This window comes from Zophobas morio, unplaced genomic scaffold, assembly GCF_036711695.1.
Source record: "Zophobas morio isolate AGI-343-1 ecotype UQ-CSIRO unplaced genomic scaffold, CSIRO_AGI_Zmor_V1 ptg000026l, whole genome shotgun sequence".
NCBI lineage: Eukaryota > Metazoa > Arthropoda > Insecta > Coleoptera > Tenebrionidae > Zophobas > Zophobas morio.
In genome coordinates, this window is record NW_026972131.1 from 9629605 (window position 1) to 9648401 (window position 18797).

General features: G+C 36.8%; 2 protein-coding genes across 10 annotated transcripts in view; both read right to left on the reverse strand.

Moving 5' to 3' along the window:
* Positions 1 to 1995: 1995 nt before the first annotated feature.
* Positions 1996 to 4441, reverse strand: LOC135136379 (facilitated trehalose transporter Tret1-like). 5 transcript variants are annotated; one of them, XM_064065615.1, is made up of 3 exons: positions 4356 to 4441; positions 3723 to 3827; positions 1996 to 3610 (listed from the first exon to the last, which is right to left on the reverse strand). In XM_064065615.1, exons 2-3 carry the CDS (start codon positions 3787 to 3789, stop codon positions 2223 to 2225), a joined length of 1455 nt encoding a protein of 484 aa, XP_063921685.1. In that variant the 5' UTR covers positions 3790 to 3827; positions 4356 to 4441; the 3' UTR covers positions 1996 to 2222. The 5 variants fall into 5 exon arrangements, with proteins under 5 accessions (XP_063921685.1, XP_063921687.1, XP_063921684.1 ...); XM_064065617.1 differs by having other exon boundaries at positions 3723 to 3824; positions 4356 to 4424; XM_064065614.1 differs by having other exon boundaries at positions 4327 to 4410.
* Positions 4442 to 15401: 10960 nt separating this feature from the next.
* LOC135136322 (facilitated trehalose transporter Tret1-like) overlaps positions 15402 to 18797 on the reverse strand; it is a 40231-nt gene continuing 36835 nt past the window's right edge. For all 5 annotated transcript variants that reach the window (XM_064065550.1, XM_064065548.1, XM_064065547.1 and 2 more), the window contains exon 3: positions 15402 to 17178. In XM_064065550.1, the coding sequence (XP_063921620.1) occupies positions 15788 to 17178 (1391 nt within the window). In that variant the 3' untranslated portion in view covers positions 15402 to 15787. The remainder of the gene's footprint in view (positions 17179 to 18797) is intronic.

Here is an 18797-nt window from a genome sequence, read left to right on the forward strand (position 1 = left end):
TCTTTTATAAGCAAGCAATAGCCCCACCCACCCACCCCCTCTTCATTCCACTGATTACTCTTAATATTGTTCAGTAGTTGTACTATTTATTATAACATTTATTTCTTATTTCTGAAGAAAAAAATGAGCGAAGGGTGGGTGGGCGGGGCTAACTTTAATTTTTTCATTTAGAATCTTTTATACGTAAGCAATAGCCCCACCCACCCACCCCCTCTTCATTCCAGTGATTACTCTTAATATTGTTCAGCCAGTTGTATTATTTATTTGTTACAATATTTATTTCCTATTTCTGAAGAAAAAAATTGGTCTAAAGAGTTTAGACAGTACTTCCCTCGCTGTCGGAAACTTGACGACTGCATGCCTATTGTGTTTTTTTTCTCATTACATTTTTGTAGTGGGAATTTAAAAAAAAATTGCGATGACGTCATCAACATTTTTGCAAGGACACGTATATCAGTTGGGATAGATGTAGTGTAATACTAAGAATAAAATTCATTAATTTTTTTGAGTCACTCTGTATATGCAAATCCAAAAAATTTGAATGGAGTGATAAATGACAAGTACAGGCTCATCATATTTTGTACATTTTAGATATGAATTATTCGGCAAACTTTCGAGCTGACGTCATCAAATTTTTGGAGGGGATAAGCAAATATATTTTGACTAAACATTTATTATGCTCTTTATGACCTTAAAACATCTGCAAGATTTCAGAGCATTCGGTTTTGTAGTTCCTGATTAAATCAATAAAATATATTTACGCATTCATTAATTTTTTTGAGTCACCCTGTATATGCAAATCCAAAAAATATGAATGGAGTGATAGATCACAAGTACGGACTCGTCATATTTTGTACATTTTAGATATGATTTATTCCACAAACTTTTGAGCTGACGTCATCAAGTTTTTGGAGGGGATAAGCAAATATTTTTTGACTAAAGATTTATGATGCTCTTTATAGCCTTAAAACATCTGCAACATTTCAAAGCATTCTGGTTAGCAGATTAAAAATTAAATTTCAAAATGTTGTTTTATAATTTTGATTTTTTTTCCAAAAATCTGGACGTTTCGGGTGAAAAGTCGATTCAGAGTTGTAAACTACATGTGTAGGACTATGTTATTTTATACAATTGAAAACCCATTTACTATGTACAATTTTGAAGTGACGTCATCGCATTAGTGGTGGGGATGATTAGACAAATTTTGGTTAGCGTTTTACCATCTACATGATATTCTTAATATAAGTACAAAATTTCACAACAATCGGTCGAGTACTTTCGGAGATTATCTGTCTAATAAAAATCCGGGGGCAGACGGACAGACGGACAGACGGACGGACAGACGGACGGACAGACGGACAGACAGACGGAAATGGGAGACCTATTTCTTCGTCTTCTAGGGGTCATGAAAGATCGAGAAAACGTAAAAGTAGAGAGTCGGCCGACGGACTCGATTACAATACTTCCTTTGCTTACGCTCGGGAAGTAAAAATGAACTAACGGGTGAGTGGGCGGGCTAAGTTTAACTTTTTCATTCAGAATCTTTTATACCTAAGCAATAGCCCCGCCCACCCACCCGTTCTTCATTCCAGTGATTACTCTTAATATTGTTCAGTCATTTACCAAAATCAATCTTATTTTAACTGTTTTCTTAGGGAGTATGTAATTGCCACAGTCAGTCTTATCTTAGCAAGTACAACACTGCACCAATCCAAGTTGATATTCGTGTCCTTGGAAAAATGTTGATGAGGTCATCACAAAATTGTGTAAAGTAAAAACTCAACTCGGAAATGCGGGATATGTTTCATTGTACTTTCGGTGCTAGGGATGTTTTGTTGAAACAACTTGCGACCGATTTTTTTAATGTGAAACCTTCTCGGGGGTCCCAACTGTCTTTTTTAAAAATGTAAAGCTGTAAAATTTCCTTACAGTGTGTGCTGCCATATTTAAAAAAAAATCTGGTTTTGTTTTATTGTACTTCAAGATAGAGCAAAATTCCGTTTAATAACCTGAGACAAATCTCCGATTTATTGGATGAGTTACAGAAAACAGCATACACAACATTTTCTTTGCATCTTATTCTAAATCACAAGTAGCTATCAACGATTTCTAAACCTACATAGAAGAATTTAACAATAACAAAGGTGTTATCACTTCTAGTCACAGATTATTGCCTCTATGTACATGATCTAAGCTTGCGAATTGGCAACAAACTATCAACTTTAATGCCTAACTTCACCCTCTTTATCTTCAACACTGTCCTTACTTTTACTACCATTTTCAAGACCCCGTGGGGGATACGGTTCCCCCTTCAAGATAAACTGGATCTCATCCAGAGTTTTCCCCTTAGTTTCCGGAATGAAGAAAGCGGAAAACACCGCCGTGACCAAACAAGCCCCCCCAAACATAAAAAAGGGAACCTGAATCCCGTACTTTTCACTCAACACATGGTACACCTCAATGGAAACCAGCGCAAAAACTAAATACATCATATTGGAGGCGGTTATCCCCATCGCTTTAACCCGTGCAGGGAAAAGCTCCGCCGTCATCACAATCGGCACCATTCCTAACCCCATCTTGAAAACCGCTGCATAAACCATCACCGCCACCGTCGGTATCCAACTGACCGCCGCCACATCAATATCCGAATTCTTCAACTGAAAGTAGATCGCCACGACGAGTAGTGACAGCCCAGTTAGGAAACTAGAAGTGGTTAGAAGAATCTTGCGGCCGTACCTATCGATAACGAACGACGCCGACGACGCCGCTGAAAGCATCACCGCTGAAAAAATAATCGCCGCCGCTTTGGGAGCGATGTAAATCGACCCCGCCGCCTCCAAAATCTTGTGCAAGTTCATCAATATCACACTAATACTGCTGAGGTGCTGCGACCCGTTGAGGACACTCATAATCAACAAGGCTTTGCGATTGCTCTTGACTAGTAGGAGGTCTTGGGGGCGGCCACGCTCGCTGCGTTGTCGCTGCACAGCCTGAGCTATCTCTTGTAACTCTTTATCCACGTTCTGGGTGCCTCGGAGGCGGCGTAGCGACTTCTGCGCCGCCTCGTACCGGTTTTTGGCTAGAAGGTAGTATGGCGATTCGGGCATGAAGGGGTAGGTGATGAGTTCGAAGATTAAGAATACCGCCCCCACGACACACGAGGCATAAACGGGGACGAACGGTCCCACTGAGTAGATTATTAGGATTCCTATGAGCATCATTAGGTAGATGACGCCGGAGAGGAAACCCCGGATTTTTTGGTCGGCGATTTCGGCGATGTACATGGGGGCGGCGACGAAGTTGACGTCGCCGGAGAAGCCCGCGAGGAATCGGGCGGCGTAAAGACACTCGATGGAAGTGGCGGCGGCGATGGTGGTCCAAGCGATGAGGCTAGTAACGCAGGCGCCTAGGATGGTTTTTTGGCGGCCTATTCGGTCGACTAGGAAGATGGTTACGGGTAGGCCTGCGATCCCTCCGAGGAGGTAGATGTTTTCGAGCCAGGCGGCGTCGGATTCGGTGATTTTCACAGGGCTGGTGTCGGATTGGAGGACGGGGATGAGGGGGGCGGACCAGCCGTAGTGCATTCCATCGGAAAGGGCGCTCATGGTACCTAGAGGAATGAAAAAATCACCAACCAAAAAATAGGGACGTTGCGTCTAACGCGTATTCGTTACGTAACCCTGTGTAACAAAAATTACGAAAAATTAAAAATAGGTACTTACCAGTAATGACAGCGATCAGTTGAGGGAGAGTTCCCTTAAAAATTTGAGTTACACTTGTGTCCCGCATGGTTACAGCACCTCAAATTGAAACTGATTGACCAGCTGCTGTGTTAACGATCATGGAACAAGTCATTGCGATAATTAGATGAAATTGTATCGTCTATTGGCAATATTTTAGCACTAAATTGAGGAATGTTAAAAAGTGTGTCCGTTTTTTGTCGTGTACATTTTTTTTGACCAAGTTTTTTTATGTCGGCGGTAATTGCTTAAGATCTCGTTAAGTAGTCTTTAAATATTTTTGTTCGTGTTTTTTATGAATAAACTTTTTGTTTTCTAAGTTTTTAACACACGATTTCTTTACCACACGATGGAGTTTGAGACTCTGGCTCTCTAAAATTATGACTTTGATGTTCTTTAGCAGTATGAAACTTGTAATCTTGTGTAAAAACTTCTTTAGAAAAGTAACGACATTGAAACTGGTTATAGCAGGCGAAGTTCATTAAATTGATTTATTTTATAACAATATTGGCACTTGCACTTGCTATAAATTGAAGGATGTATCACGCGAATCAATTGAAGTAAATGGTCCATCCATGACACTCACTTTTCCTCGTGCTCACTTTGCACACTCACCTCGGAGAGTCGTACTCACAGCTAATTTTTTTCTAGAGAATCAGGCAGTGAACTTTTTCCTTTAAATACTCGTACTTTAGTAAACAAGTAAATGCTGTTTGGTTTTCTTAAACCGTTTCGTTTTATTACTGCAATTTACATTGTGGCACTTTTTATATTTGTGTATTTGGCTTTGTTAGCTATCATTAGATGTCTATCCATTAAATTAAAAGCAAATTGAGTAATTTACGTCATTTAGTTAAATTTACGCAAGCATTATTGTTTGAGAAAAAAATCAAGATCTTGTTTTCACGTGCTAACGTATCCGTGGAAAATATTCTCGTTTCCAGTTACTTGTTACTTGGTTTCTAGGTTGTTAATTTTTTTTTTTTTTTATTTATGTGGTGTTTGAAGTGTACGAGTGCTGATCAAAGTGTAGTGTTTACACCACAGTTTTACACTTGTTAAGTATGCAGCCAGTAAAATTACTTAATGAGGAGATATATTTTGAGTATTAAATTGTATAATTTTTAGGTCACTTAATTTTCCTGACACCCTAATAACTCTTTCGAATTATACTACTGTACATCCGTTGCTTCTGCTTCTCTTATATTCATTGTTATTTTAAAGTTGATTAAAGCTAATGCCATGAAAATATTGAAATTTTGAAAAAGGATATAAGTGGGGCTTTATCTTTGGCTTTCTTTTTTACTTAAAACATAGTTTTCTTTGAACAACACAGTTTTTTGGAGAAAAATAAGGATTGCAATTATGCTTTGCCCTCCAGTGCACGATGAATAAAAAAAATCATCACAATTGAGATAGGGTGGGTGGGCGGGGCTTATATTTTGATTTTTTTTTCTTAATATAATTAGCCATCTTTTCACAACAAGAAATTTAAAACAGAGTTAAAATGGTAAATGCAAAATCGATATTTCTTTATATACAAATGTTCCATTGTAAACATGTTTTAGGTTTCATGTTGTGAAAAGAAATCTACACATATTAAAGCAAAAAGTCAAAATGAAAGCCCGCCCACCCGCCCAATCTCAATTGTAATGATTTTTTCATTCTTAGAAACTTAAAAAACGTTTAAAATGATAAATTTTTGTAACAATATGGATTTTGCAATTAATCTCCGCCCCTAGATCCATCAACGAATGAAAACTTCATTACTATTTAGATCAAGCAGGTATGGGTGGGGCTTAATCTTTGCCTTTAATTTTTTCTTAATATAGATAGTATTCTTTGAACAACGCAAAACCATGTTTTTAATTTCTCATAGAGAAATAAGAAATTTGCAGTCAAGTTCCGCCCCCTTGGCTCACAACGAATACAAAAATCATCAGAATTGAGACCGGGTGGGTGGGCGGGGCTTATATTTTGCCTTGTTTTCTTAATATACGTAGCCATCTTTTCACAACAAGAAACTTAAAACATGGTTAAAATGGTACATTTTTGCAAGGAAGTATGGATTTTACATTTAATTGCAAAATCGATATTTCTTTATACAAATGTTCCATTTTAAACATATTTTAAGTTTCATGTTCATGAAAAGAAGTCTACACATATTAAAACAAAAAGGCAAAATGTAGGCCCGCCCACCCGCCCTATCTCAATTGTGATGATTTTTTTTTATTCGCCGTGGCGGAGCTTGACTGCAAAATACTTACTCATTTACAATAAATTAAAAACATGTTTTTGAGTATCGTGTTCTTGAAAGAATACAATGTATATTAAGAAAAAAAGTAAAATATAAACCCCGTCCACCCACCCCGTCTCAATTGTAATGATTTTTTTTATTTGACATAAATCAAGGGGGCGGAGCTTAACTGCAAAATACTTATTTCTGTTCAACAAATTAGAAACATGTTTTTCAGTATGATGTTTTCAAAGAATACTATGTATATTACGAGAAAAAGGAAGAATGTAAGCCCCGCCCACCCGCCCTTTCTCAATTGTGATGATTTTTTTTATTCGCCGTGGACCAAGGGGGCGGAGCTTGACTGCAAAATACTTACTTATTCACAATAAAGTAAAAAAATGTTTTCGAGTATGGTGTTGTCGAAAGAATACAATATATATTAAGAAAAAAACTAAAATATAAACCCCGCCCACCCACCCCGTCCCAATTGTAATGATTTTTTTTATTTGACATAAATCAAGGGGGCGGAGCTTAACTGCAAAATACTTATTTCTGTTCAACAAATTAGAAACATGTTTTTCAGGATGATGTTATTCAAAGAAAGAATACTTTGTATATTACGAGAAAAAGGCAAAATATAAGCCTCGCCCACCCGCCCTTTCTCAATTGTGATGATTTTTTTTATTCGCCGTGGACCAAGGAGGCGGAGCTTGACTGCAAAATACTTACTTTGATACGATTTTGGTTGATTTTGTTTATTTACATGAGTTTGTGAGGTTAGTTGACAGCTCTCATTGATTCGGGGTATCGATATTTTCCCCTCCCTCAATCAATTTGGGTATTTCAGACCGCGCATGCCACAGAAAGGGAAAAAAAAAACCAGGAGGGACTCCATTTTGATTTTTCGAGTCGTTGGGAACGGGTGCAAGTGTTTTCAGGGTATCCAGTGCGAAGGGGCCATTTTTGGAGGTAGACCCCTTATTTTAGCCAGTTGTGGCATTACTCTTCTCCAAATTGCGTTAGAGACGATTTGAGGCCACCGCATTTGGGAACGAGGACGTGTGTCCTGTGTTTTTGAGACCCCCGAAAATCTACTTTAAGGCCGCACACCATCAGAGGTAATTACTGGATTGGGTTCTGGATTGAAATTTAGTCAATCTTCTTTTCAGGCCTTTTTTTTTCTTTGTCGCATTACTTTTACCATTGGGTTTTTTTTCCCTCCTCGTTTCTACGTGTTGCCATCTTTTTGCGCTCTTGGCGTGGAAAGGTTTTTCTGTGTGAAGTTTGGACGAAGGTCAACTAGCCGCCCCGCCCCACCTCATTTTCTAAGTGAGGACGCCGTGTTGAACTCCGGAAAGAAGGAGAGGCGTTAGTTATAGGGTATTAGGTATTATTTTATTTTCTTGTATTTTTTTATTATTTAAGTATATTCGCGTTCGGCATCTTCGCCACCGCCAGGAACGGCACTGTTGCGGTACGGACGCGAAGTACTCATAAGGTTAGAATAGTAATTTATTTAAGTTTTTTTTTATATTTAGATCGATAGTTTGTACTCAGTCACACAGTCACTCACCTCCCCCGTTCTAAATAAATTTAATTAATTGTAGGCTCCAATCTTTATTTTTTTTTTGTACCATCACCCACGGCCTTCCCGGTTGAGCCTAGTCGCGGTCGAGAGCCTCGTAACAACTTATTTATAATAAATTAAAAACATGTTTTTGAGTATCGTGTTGTTGAAAGAATACAATGTATATTAAGAAAAAAAAGTAAAATATAAACCCCGCCCACCCACCCCGTCTCAATTGTAATGATTTTTTTTATTTGACATAAATCAAGGGGGCGGAGCTTAACTGCAAAATACTTATTTCTGTTCAACAAATTAGAAACATGTTTTTCAGGATGATGTTATTCAAAGAATACTATGTATATTACGAGAAAAAGGCAAAATATAAGCCCCGCCCACCCGCCCTTTCTCAATTGTGATGATTTTTTTTATTCTTAGAAACTTAAAACACGTTTAAAATAGTAAATTTTTGTAGGGAAGTTTCTATTTTGCAAAGCTCCGCTCCTCGGTCTGACAACGAATGAAAAAAACATCACAGTTGAAATTGGGACGCAGATGGGTGAGGCTCAATCTTTGGCTTTATAATTTTCTTAATATACATAGTACTCTTTGAATAACACGTCTTATAGGGGAATTTTCTTCTAGAGAAGGAATAAGGATTTTGCAGTTAAATTCCACTCCTTTGGATCTCGACGATTAAAAAAAAATAATCACAATTGTAATCGGGTGGGTAGGCGGGGCTTATATATTTGTAATTTTTCTTAATATAAGTGGTTTTCTTTTTCAAAACAAGAAACTTAAAACATGTTTAAAATGGTGAATTGTTGCAGGGAAATATCGATTTTTCAATTATGCTCCGCCCCTTGGTCTGACAACGAATGAAAAATTCATTAAAATTGAAATTGGGGCGGGTATATAGGTGGGGCTTAATCTTTGGCTTTCTCTTTTACTTAAAACAAATACTCCTACTTTTCTTTGAACACAATTTTTTGTTTAAAAAAATGAGGCTTTCAATTGAGCTCCGCCCCCGGTTTACGACGAATGAGAAAAAAATCATCACAATTGAAATAGGGCGGGTGGGTGGGGCTTCCATTTTGTGTTTTTTTTTTCTTAATATAAGAAGTTTTCTTTTTCACAACAAAAAACTTAAAGCAAACGGTAAGTTTTTACAGGGAAATATCGATTTTTAAATTATGCTCCGCCCCTCGGTGTGACAACGAATGCAAAATTCATCACAATTGAATTTGGGGCGGGTGTACCTATAGGTGGGGCTTAATCTTTTGTTTTTCTTTTTTACTTAAAACAAATACTTTTCTTTGAACTGAATTTTTTGTAAAAAAAATGAGGATTTCAATTGAGCTCCGCCCCCGGCTTACGACAAATGAAAAAAAAGTCATCACAATTGAAATAGGGCGGGTGGGTGGGGCTTCCATTTTGTGTTTTTTTTTCTTAATATAAGAAATTTTCTTTTTCACAACAAAAAACTTAAAGCAAATGGTAAGTCTTTACAGCGAAATAGCGATTTTTCAATTATGCTCCGCCTCTCGGTGTGACAACGAATGAAAAATTCATCACAATTAACATCGCAGTGGTAGGTAAGGCTTTATCTTTGGCTTCCTTTTTTGCTTAAAACATACACTTTTCTTTTTCTTTGAACAACACTATGTATATTAAGAAACCCCGCCCACCCACCCTATCTCAATTGTGATGACTTTTTTATTCTTAGAAACTTCAAACACGTTTAAAATGCTAAATTTTTCTAAGGAAGTATGGATTTTGCAATTATGCTCCGCCCCTAGATCTATCAACGAATTAAAATTTCATTACTATTTAGGTCAGGGCAGCTATGGATGAGACTTAATCTTTGGCTTTAAGTTTTTCTTAACATACATAGTATTCTTTGAACAACACGATACTCAAAAACATGTTTTTAATTTCTCGTAGAGAAATAAGAAATTTTGCAGTCAAGTTCCGCCCCCTTGGCTCACGACGAATAAAAAAAATCATCAGAATTGAGACCGGGTGGGTGGGCGGGGCTTAGATTTTGCCTTCTTTTCTTAACATACGTAGGCATCTTTTCACAAGAAGATGGTTAAAATGGTACATTTTTGTATCGAATTTGCAATTATGGGACGGAGCCGAATTGAAAAATCGATATTTCTTTATACAAATGTTCCATTTTAAACATAGTTTAAGTTTCATGTTCATGAAAAGAAGTCTACACATATTAAAACAAAAAGGTAAAATGTAGGCCCGCCCACCCGCCCCATCTCAATTATGATGGATTTTTTTTAAGTTACCGTGAACAAAGGGGGCAGAGCTTAACTGCAAAATACTTATTTACTTACAATAAATTAAAAACATGGCAAAATGTATGGGGGGGGGGGATTTTTATAGGTGGGGCTTAATCTTTGACTTTCTTTTGTACTTAAAACAAGTACTCTTCTTTGAACAATACAATCTATAGTAAAAAAATGAGGATTGCAATTATGCTGAGCCCTTCGGCTTACGACCAATGAAAAAATCATCACAATTGAGATAGGGCGGGTGGGTGGGGCTTATATTATGTGTGTTTTTCTTAATACAAGTAGTTTTCTTCTTCACAACAGGACACTTAAAACATGTTTCAATGGTAAATTTTTGCAGGGAAATATCAATTTTTCAATTACTTATGGTCACGGAGGTACATTTTCGATAGAATCGGTTTGAAATGCGAATTTTTGAGAATTTCTAAAAATTTCGATATTTCCACGGACGATTCTGGAAAAACGGTTGCAGTTATCAAAGAATCGAGGCCGAAAGTGAGTTCTTGAGCTCGAAGTCTACAAGAAAATGTATTTAGTTAAGTTTCGAAAATGTGAAATTTTGGCCGAAATTTGAAGAAGGGGGGACCATTGGAAAAATTTCACCTTTAAAAAAGTTGTCTAAAAATTGTGAAAAAATTCAGGGACGTAGATCTCGACATGCTGATTCCAAAAAAATAGAATACTTATGGTCACGGAGGTACATTTTCGATAGAATCGGTTTGAAATGCGAATTTTTGAGAATTTCTAAAAATTTCGATATTTTCACGGACGATTCTGGAAAAACGCTTGCAGTTATCAAAGAAACGAGGCCGAAAGTGAGTTATAGAGCTCGAAGTCTACAAGAAAATGTATTTAGTTAAGTTTCGTAAATGTGAAATTTTGGCCGAAATTTGAAGAATTTGGAACCATTGGAAAAATTTCACCTTTAAAAAAGTTGTCTAAAAATTGTGAAAAAATTCAAGGACGCAGATCTCGACATGCTGATTCCAAAAAAATAGAATACTTATGGTCACGGAGGTACATTTTCGATAGAATCGATTTGAAATGCGAATTTTTGAGAATTTCTAAAAATTTCGATATTTCCACGGACGATTCTGGAAAAACGGTTGCAGTTATCAAAGAAACGAGGCCGAAAGTGAGTTCTAGAGCTCGAAGTCTACAAGAAAATGTATTTAGTTAAGTTTCGAAAATGTGAAATTTTGGCCGAAATTTGAAGGAGGGACCATTGGAAAAATTTCACCTTTAAAAAAGTTGTCTAAAAATTGTGAAAAAATTCAGGGACGTAGATCTCGACATGCTGATTCCAAAAAATAGAAAACTTATGGTCACGGAGGTACATTTTCGATAGAATCGGTTTGAAATACGAATTTTTGAGAATTTCTAAAAATTTCATTATATCCACGGACGATTCTGGAAAAACGGTTGCAGTTATCAAAGAATCGAGGCCGAAAGTGAGTTCTAGAGCTCGAAATCCACAAGAAAATGTATTTAGTTAAGTATCGAAAATGGCAAAAATTGGCCGAAATTTGAAGAAGCGAGGACCATCAGAAAAATTTCACTTTTACAAAAGTTGTCTGAAAATTGTGAAAAAATTCAGGGACGTAGATCTCGACATGCTGATTCCAAAAAAATAGAATACTTATGGTCACGGAGGTACATTTTCGATAGAATCGGTTTGAAATGCGAATTTTTGAGAATTTCTAAAAATTTCGATATTTTCACGGACGATTCTGGAAAAACGCTTGCAGTTATCAAAGAAACGAGGCCGAAAGTGAGTTATAGAGCTCGAAGTCTACAAGAAAATGTATTTAGTTAAGTTTCGAAAATGTGAAATTTTGGCCGAAATTTGAAGAAGGGGGGACCATTGGAAAAATTTCACCTTTAAAAAAGTTGTCTAAAAATTGTGAAAAAATTCAGGGACGTAGATCTCGACATGCTGATTCCAAAAAAATAGAATACTTATGGTCACGGAGGTACATTTTCGATAGAATCGGTTTGAAATGCGAATTTTTGAGAATTTCTAAAAATTTCGATATTTTCACGGACGATTCTGGAAAAACGCTTGCAGTTATCAAAGAAACGAGGCCGAAAGTGAGTTATAGAGCTCGAAGTCTACAAGAAAATGTATTTAGTTAAGTTTCGTAAATGTGAAATTTTGGCCGAAATTTGAAGAATTTGGAACCATTGGAAAAATTTCACCTTTAAAAAAGTTGTCTAAAAATTGTGAAAAAATTCAAGGACGCAGATCTCGACATGCTGATTCCAAAAAAATAGAATACTTATGGTCACGGAGGTACATTTTCGATAGAATCGATTTGAAATGCGAATTTTTGAGAATTTCTAAAAATTTCGATATTTCCACGGACGATTCTGGAAAAACGGTTGCAGTTATCAAAGAAACGAGGCCGAAAGTGAGTTCTAGAGCTCGAAGTCTACAAGAAAATGTATTTAGTTAAGTTTCGAAAATGTGAAATTTTGGCCGAAATTTGAAGGAGGGACCATTGGAAAAATTTCACCTTTAAAAAAGTTGTCTAAAAATTGTGAAAAAATTCAGGGACGTAGATCTCGACATGCTGATTCCAAAAAATAGAAAACTTATGGTCACGGAGGTACATTTTCGATAGAATCGGTTTGAAATACGAATTTTTGAGAATTTCTAAAAATTTCATTATATCCACGGACGATTCTGGAAAAACGGTTGCAGTTATCAAAGAATCGAGGCCGAAAGTGAGTTCTAGAGCTCGAAATCCACAAGAAAATGTATTTAGTTAAGTATCGAAAATGGCAAAAATTGGCCGAAATTTGAAGAAGCGAGGACCATCAGAAAAATTTCACTTTTACAAAAGTTGTCTGAAAATTGTGAAAAAATTCAGGGACGTAGATCTCGACATGCTGATTCCAAAAAAATAGAATACTTATGGTCACGGAGGTACATTTTCGATAGAATCGGTTTGAAATGCGAATTTTTGAGAATTTCTAAAAATTTCGATATTTCCACGAACTATTCCGGAAAAACGGTTGCAGTTATCAAAGAAACGAGGCCGAAAGTGAGTTCTAGAGCTCGAAATCCACAAGAAAATGTATTTAGTTAAGTATCGAAAATGGCAAAAATTGGCCGAAATTTGAAGAAGCGGGGACCATCGGAAAAATTTCACTTTTACAAAAGTTGTCTGAAAATTCTGAAAAAATTCAGGAACGTAGACCTCGACTTGCTGATTCCAAAAAAATAGAATACTTATGGTCACGGAGGTACATTTTCGATAGAATCGGTTTGAAATGCGAATTTTTGAGGATTTGTAAAAATTTCGATATTTCCACGGACGATTCTGGAGAAGCGGTTGCAGTTATCAAAGAATCGAGGCCGAAAGTGAGTTCTAGAGCTCGAAGTCTACAAGAAAATGTATTTAGTTAAGTATCGAAAATGGCAAAAATTGGCCGAAATTTGAAGAAGGGAGACCATTGAAAAAATTTGTTGTAGAGAAGTAATAATGATTTTACAAATAAGTTTGGCCCCTGGGCTTACGGCGAATAAAACTATCATCAAAATTGAGATAGGGCGGGTGGGTGGGGCTTATATTTTGCCTTTTTTGCTTAAACCAGATTGCCATCTTTTCATAACAAGAAACTTAAAAGATAGTTAAAATGGTTTTTCCAAAGAAATATGGATTTTGTAATCATGGGGCAAAATATTTGCAAAATCGATATTTCCTTATAGAAATTTTCCATTTTAAAAATGTTTAAAGTTTCACGTTGGGAAACGAAGTGTACACATAATACAACAAAAAGGCAAAATGTAAGCCCGCCCACCCGGCCTATCTCCATTGTGATGAACCAAAGAGGGCGGAGCTTGACTGCAAAATACTTATTTCTTTACAAGAAGTTAAAATGATAGGTTTGAGTATCGTGTTGTTGAAAGAATACTATATATACTAAGAAAAATGGAGAACATATAAACTAAGAATAAGATGAATTTTCCATTCCTTATCAGACCCAGGGGCGGGGCGTAATTGCAAAATCCATATTTGATAACGTTGTAACTCTTTGGTTGTGAAGAGAGGACTACATACAGTAAGAAGAACAAAGCAACATGCAAGCCCCGCCCACCCGCAGAAATTTATCCGCCCCTCGGTGTGACAACGAATGAAAAATTCACCACAATTGAGATCAGGACGGGTATAGGTGGGGCTTCATCAGTGGCTCATTTTTTTACTTAAAACATACATTTTTTGTTTGAACAACATAATTTTTTGGGGGAAAATAAGGATTGCAATTATGCTCCGCCCCTCGGCTCACGACGAATAAAAAAAATCATCACAATTGAGATGGGGCGGGTGGGCGGGGCTAACTTACATTTTCTATTTTTTTCTTAATATAATTAGTAAACGAAAAGAAAAAACTCCCACAAATTTTAATAATGTAAAAAAAAAACAGGATTTTAGCAGACGTTCTATATTAATTCCACGTTATGTGGCGGCAATTGTTGAGATTTCCCTGTAAAGGTAAATTATTTAAAAAAAAGTATCCTCTTAAATGCGAGCATAGCGAACACGTTCAGGATGTTTCAGTTCCGCACACATTAGTAATCATAAACAATCTTTAAACTCATATTTTAATAACAATTTTTCTTAACAATTTAGCTTCTTAGGGACACCAATGATTTTATTTTTTTCTAGTAACACCTGAACGTGCTCGCTGCGCTCGCATTTTATATGTTCTTTCTATTATTCTCATAAAATACGAGTGCAGTGAGCACGTTTAGATTGGCAGAATATTTCCAACTTTAGCAGAAAATGGTGACAATTTTTTTTTAATATTATGTAAATGCATTTTTTTTTCGAAATGTCAGAAAAATAAAAAATTATTCTTCTATAAAAAATATTTTTAGCCATAGGATCATCATTTCAATATCTTACATTTTTCAACAAAAGTTACACACTAATTCTAAAAAGAAAATTGATACGTAAGTCTACGAACGTTGTGGGGTTAAATGTCAATTATCTGTCAACCTGACTTATTAGACATAGTAATGATGAGCCATCCGTATTGAAACGTATATTTAGTTGCCTACTTAGTCCTCAAAAATAATGACCGTATTATAAATAAACGACAAATAATAATTCCAATGCCTGCTCCAAATGTATTTTGCATTGTACACCCGCTATATCATCGTTTAATGAGTGTATTCACGGCATAGATTTATTGACATTTTCAACACAAATGCCGCACACACGTGTTAAGCCGGCAATTATTTTTAACTTAAAAATGTATTAACAAAATGGTGAAACATCCACACAACTATTTTATTCTTTATTCCTTAAATATCTTCTACTTCTGGGACAAAATATCTGATATAATAAAAATAAAGGTGCTATTTTTATTCTTTTGGAAAATGTATTCACATTATGTTTAAAAACTTCTGCTTATGCAACCAGTAATATTGTTCGTGGATGATATAGTATAGTGTTTACTATAATTTTACAACAAAACGATAATCATACTTATTTTTCAAAGTTGATCTGAAGGATGTAATCTTCTAAAAAATAACTACACAGTCGGTTTAGAATCTTTAATGTTTTCAAGCTTACGAAAAAAGACGTTTGAATTATGTATACAAAATAGATATTCTAAAGTCTCCCCATAACTCCAGATCACAAATTTGATATTAAGTTGGTTACGGGAAAACAACGTATCAATTGACTATCTAGTTGAAAATATGGTATGATCTTACTAATCTAAATCACAATGTATTTCTTATCTTAATACTAGCTAGTAAATGCAGCAGCAGCAGCGTAAAGGAATGCATCCTTCGAAAGATCAATATATTAAGGTACAATTTACAATCGTTGAAATCAGTCGTCGTCCCAAGGAACTTCTTCATCGCTTGTCCACCATCTCCTATTGTCGATTTTACTAAAAAAATACCTCACACCGCCGACTCTCATAACCTCGTAACTTCGCCATTTTTACTATCAATAGATTCGTTGCTTTTGATTCCATTTTCGACGACCGGCCCTGGATACGGCTCTCCTTTCAACACGAACTGGATCTCATCCAGAGTCTTCCCTTTGGTTTCTGGTATAACGAAGGCACAAAAAGCCGCCGTGAGCAGGCAAGAAGCGGCAAACAAATAAAAAGGAACTTCAATCCCGTACTTTTCGCTCAGTATGTGGTACAACTCGATCGAAATCAGCCCGAAAGCTAGGTACATCAAGTCCGATAGGGTCATCCCCATCGCTTTGACTTTAGCCGGGAACAGCTCCGCCGTCATCACGATGGGCACCATCCCCAACCCGAACTTGAACACCGCCGCGTACACCATCACCGACACGATCGGGATCCAGCTCACCCCCGCCACGTCCACGTCGCAGCTCTGCAGGTGGAAGTAGATCGCGATGACCAGCAACGACAACCCCGTGAGCAAACTCGACGTCGTCAACAGAATCTTGCGGCCGTATTTATCGATGACGAACGACGCCGATGACGCCGAAATGAGCATCACAGCCGAGAAAATGATCGCCGCCGCCTTGGAGTTAATGTAGATCGATCCCGCCGCCTCGAGGATCTTGTGCAAATTCATTAATATCACACTAATACTGCTGAAATGCTGAGCTCCGTTGAGCACGCTCATAATCAGCAGCGCCTTCCGGTTGCTCTTGATTAGGAGCAGGTCCTGGGGGCGGCCGCGCTCGCTGCGCTGCCGCTCCACGGCCTGCGAGATCTCCTGGAGCTCTTTATCCACGTCCATGGTGCCCCGGAGGCGGCGCAGCGACTTCTGCGCCTTCTCGAACTTGCCCTTGCCGAGCAGGTAGTAGGGCGACTCGGGCATGAAGGGGTAGGTGAGGAGCTCGAAGACCAGCAGCGCCGCCCCCACGACACACGACGCGTAAACGGGGACGAACGGCCCCACGGAATAAATTACTAATATTCCTAAAAGCATCATTAAGTAGATAATACCGGAGAGGAATCCCCTGATTTTCTGATCGGCAATTTCGGCTATGTACATGGGGGCGGCGACGAAGTTTACGTCGCCGGCTAAACCCGTTAAGAACCTCGCCACGAGGAGATATTCCACGGAATTCGCGACGGCGATGATGATCCAGGCGATTAGGTTGGTGATGCAAGCGCCTATGATTGTTTTTTGCCGGCCTATTCTGTCGACGCAGTAGATGGTTATGGGTAGACCTGCCATGCCCCCGATCATGTAGATGTTCTCCAGCCATACGGCGTCGGATTCGGTGATTTTGACGGGGGTGTTTTCGGACTGCAGCACCGGGATCAAGGGAGCCGACCAACCGTATTGCATGCCATCGGATATTGCACTCAGGGTACCTGGAACAAGAAGAAATTTAGTGTAAAATCGGGGCGGAAGGAGCTAATGGAAGGACAATTAAGACAGCGAAACGGGGATTATTGCCAGCAAACTGGATAATGGTGGAGTGGATGAGGCTAGTGTAAAAACGTCGCTGACACATCCACACCGTCTCGATTTATATCGCCCGACCGATTCGCCACAGGTTAGAATGACGTCATCGATTATTTGAATGGATTTGAATTTTTCATAGTGTTAATTTTAGTGTTAATGTGTTTTTACTTTCTAGAATTAATTTTTGTTTGAAGAATACGCTCTAATATCAAGAACTCAAAACTTTTCGTGGCACAAATATGGAAAACTCGCGAATAAATCTACCTTTATATGAAAATTGACGTTCGAAATTTTACTGTCATATCGGAATGAGTTGGAATTGATGTGATTTGTAGTCCGCGGAGAGTATTTTACTTTAGATATTGTGTAACAACGAAAGAGTGTAAAGGTTGTATATGTTATTATGTGGTTTCAGTGAAAACTTATTTATTTAATGATATAAAAATTTGGTCGATGGTGACAATATTTAAAGGAGATAAGAACGGGAAAAAAAGCTTTTCGAAAAATCGAAAAACTCAAAATTCAAAAAATCTAAAAATCGGAGTGTCGAAAAATCGAAAAATCAGGTAATCGCAACATCAAAAAAAAAAGTTGTAAGATCCAGATATTGAAAAATTCTCAAAACTGAAATACTGAAAGATCAAAAATCTGAAAAATTAAACAAAACGAGAAATCGAGAAATCGAAATATCTAAAATTAAAAAAATCGAAATTGAAAACTCGAAAAAATTTTTAAATGGAAAAACCAAAATGTCAAAAGATCGGAAATTAGAAAATCGAAAAATCTATAAATTAAAAAACATAAATTGAAATATCCCAAAGCTGAAATGTCGAAAAATTGAACAAATGGAACCTTGAAAGATTGGAAAATCTTAAATTTTTGGGATTTCTAATTTTTCGATTTCTTGAATTTTACATTTTTCTATTTTTCAATTTTTCGATTTTACGATCGAAAAGTCGAACAATCGAAAAATCGAATAATTGAAAATTTGAAACATCGAGAAATCGATACTGACAAAATTTAAAATTAAAAAAAATCGATAACATCAAAAATCGAAAAACTGAAAAATCAGGCAATCGAAACATCAAAAAAACAGCTGTAAGATATTGAAAAATTCCCAAAACTGAAATACTGAAAGATTGAATCGAAAAATCAAAAAAGTGGAAAATTAAAAAAACGAGAAAAATAGGAGAAATCGAAATATCTAAAATTAAAAAAATCGAAATTGAAAACTCGAAAAAATGTTTTAATGGAAAAACCAAGATCGGAACTTGGAAAAATCAAAAAATTGAAGAATCGAAAAATTGAAAAACAGATAATTTGAAATATCCCAAAACTGAAATATCAAAATATTGGATAATTGGTACATTGAAAAATTGGAAAATCCTAGATTTTTGGCTTTTCCAATTTTTCGATTTCTAAATTTTGCATTTTTCTATTTTTCAATTTTTCGATATTACGGTCGAAAAGTAAAAAAATCGAATAATTGAAACATTTGAAAAACCGAGAAATCGAAACATGAAAA